At 51.9% G+C, this 1,951-nt stretch overlaps 1 gene segment (V, D, J or C); it reads right to left on the bottom strand.

Annotated features, from left to right (window-relative positions):
* Positions 1 to 415: 415 nt before the first annotated feature.
* LOC134341637 (probable non-functional immunoglobulin kappa variable 3-7) lies at positions 416 to 1,413 on the bottom strand. The segment is given in 2 exon segments: positions 416 to 795; positions 1,377 to 1,413. Coding segments are annotated over 2 exon segments (417 nt in total).
* Between the last annotated feature and the right edge of the window lie 538 nt (positions 1,414 to 1,951).

Below are 1,951 nucleotides of genomic sequence, written 5' to 3'. Positions count from 1 at the left end.
CCTCTGCCCGTTCCTCCAGCTTCTCTTGTTCTGTCCGGCCCCAGAATTGATGTTCACTTTGATCAAACCGTCTCAGTCAGTCTCTGTAATGCACGAATGTTTGCCAATACGTGGGAAAACCGGAGGAAGCCGACAAGGTCACGGCGGAAACGAATGCGAGTGCTGTAATATCCTCATGTTACCCGCTATGCTCCTCTACCGTGCCGCCCCGGACTCTTCACCGCTCCCATGTGAGGATCCGTTTCCACAATTCACTGTCTCATCATTTGGCAGCCGCTCGATAGGTCGTTTTCATCCTCGCACCCCGAGTTAATCTGGAAAAATCCCTCAGTTTCTCAGTGTCACCGGCAGACTTGCTAATGATGCCTTGCACGTGTTTTTCCAACAATCTTGTGCGTGTTCAGTGCAATGCAGATCAATGGTTCTCACACATCACCTGCTTCCTGTCGCCTGCGAAGGTTTTTGTCGGGCTCCGTGGTGTCTCTGAGCCACTGTGAGGACTCCAGGCGCAGTAGTAGACGGCCGACTGGTCCCGGCGCAGGCTGGTGGAGGTGAGAATGAACGTGTTTGAATCGGGTCTCCGGGCAGTGAAGCCGTCCACAGCCCCCTCCGGAATTACGACTTTGGTAAACGTGGAATGAAACATGTACTGAATCTCCCTACCCGGATATTGTCTGTACCAGTAGAGATAATTGCTAGCGCTACCGCCGTCCAGGATGCATTTCAGTTCCACGCTCTCGCCGAGAGATTTGGAGAGAGCCGGCGTGTCCTGGCGAACGGACTGCGACGTCGCACCTGAAGAAGGGAACGGGAAGTTAAGAGAGTTAAATGAACCGGAAAACCCGAGTACGTGGGATCATTTGTTAAAGGGGAGGACGGGATGTAGGGGAAAATGAACATCATTGAGGGATATGGAATGGAAACTCGTTCATACCGACACTGATTACCGCCGAGCTCGTCCCATCTTCGGGTGTCCGGTCAAAAGACCCGTAAACCTCTCTAATCCAAGAACTCATGTGTAAGTAGATGAAGTTTAAACTTCCCTAATATGTCGGCCAGTATTTCAGGAAGCTACTTCGATATGAGTCATCTTCCGCTGATATCCGCTATAATTAGTGCTCTCCCATAATAAACCCGTTCCGTCCCGTTTTAAGCACCCGTTCCCCTCCCGCTTTAGCTCCATCCCTTATCTTCGGCTACCCCGGGAATGAAATCCTAGTTGAAGAAACCTCTCCTTGTCCCTCGGCAACGCAGATGCTGGCAAAATTCTGCGAAAACTTCTCCGCACTCGTTCAAGTTTAACATCTTTCCAATAGCAAAGTGGCCGAACTCAGTTCGGGATTAAAGATTAATTATTGAGTTAGATTGTTTCTTACGTTGAAGCAACGGCGCCAGGACGAGTAACAGCAGCATCCTCTCTCCGGAAACCTTCTCTGTGTTGTGAGAGGTAGCGACTGGGGAGAAAACGCCGCATCAGGGCCGCGCCCCTTCCGGGCACATTGCTGCCTGCGTCACCAATCCGGAACATGCGGAAGGAGGTGGGTCAACGTCCGAAACAACATTTCCTTATCTGCGCCCAGACCTGCTGAGTTCTTACAACAATGTGTGTGCGTGTGTGTGTGTGTGTGTGTGTGTGTGTGTGAGTGGGTGTGTGTGTGTGTGTGTGTGTGTGTGTGTGTGTGAGTGGGTGTGTGTGTGTGTGTGTGTGTGTGTGAGTGGGTGTGTGTGTGTTGACTCGGCTGCACAGCATCTGGGGACTTTCAGGTCTTTAGTGGGTAGTAAACTCCACCAGCTCCCTCATGAACAGTAGCACCGCCCCCCCCCCCCACCAGCATCGAGGACATCTTCAACAGGCGAAACCTCAGTAAGGCAGCATCAGTCCTTATCGACCCCCAACACCCAGGACATGCCCTGTTCTCATTACTACCATCAAGGTGGAGGTGAAGGAGAC

The sequence above is a fragment of the Mobula hypostoma genome, unplaced genomic scaffold, assembly GCF_963921235.1.
Source record: "Mobula hypostoma unplaced genomic scaffold, sMobHyp1.1 scaffold_36, whole genome shotgun sequence".
Lineage (NCBI taxonomy): Eukaryota > Metazoa > Chordata > Chondrichthyes > Myliobatiformes > Myliobatidae > Mobula > Mobula hypostoma.
The sequence above is the reverse complement of the archived record's forward strand: the minus strand, read 5'-3'. Positions and strand labels throughout refer to the sequence as shown.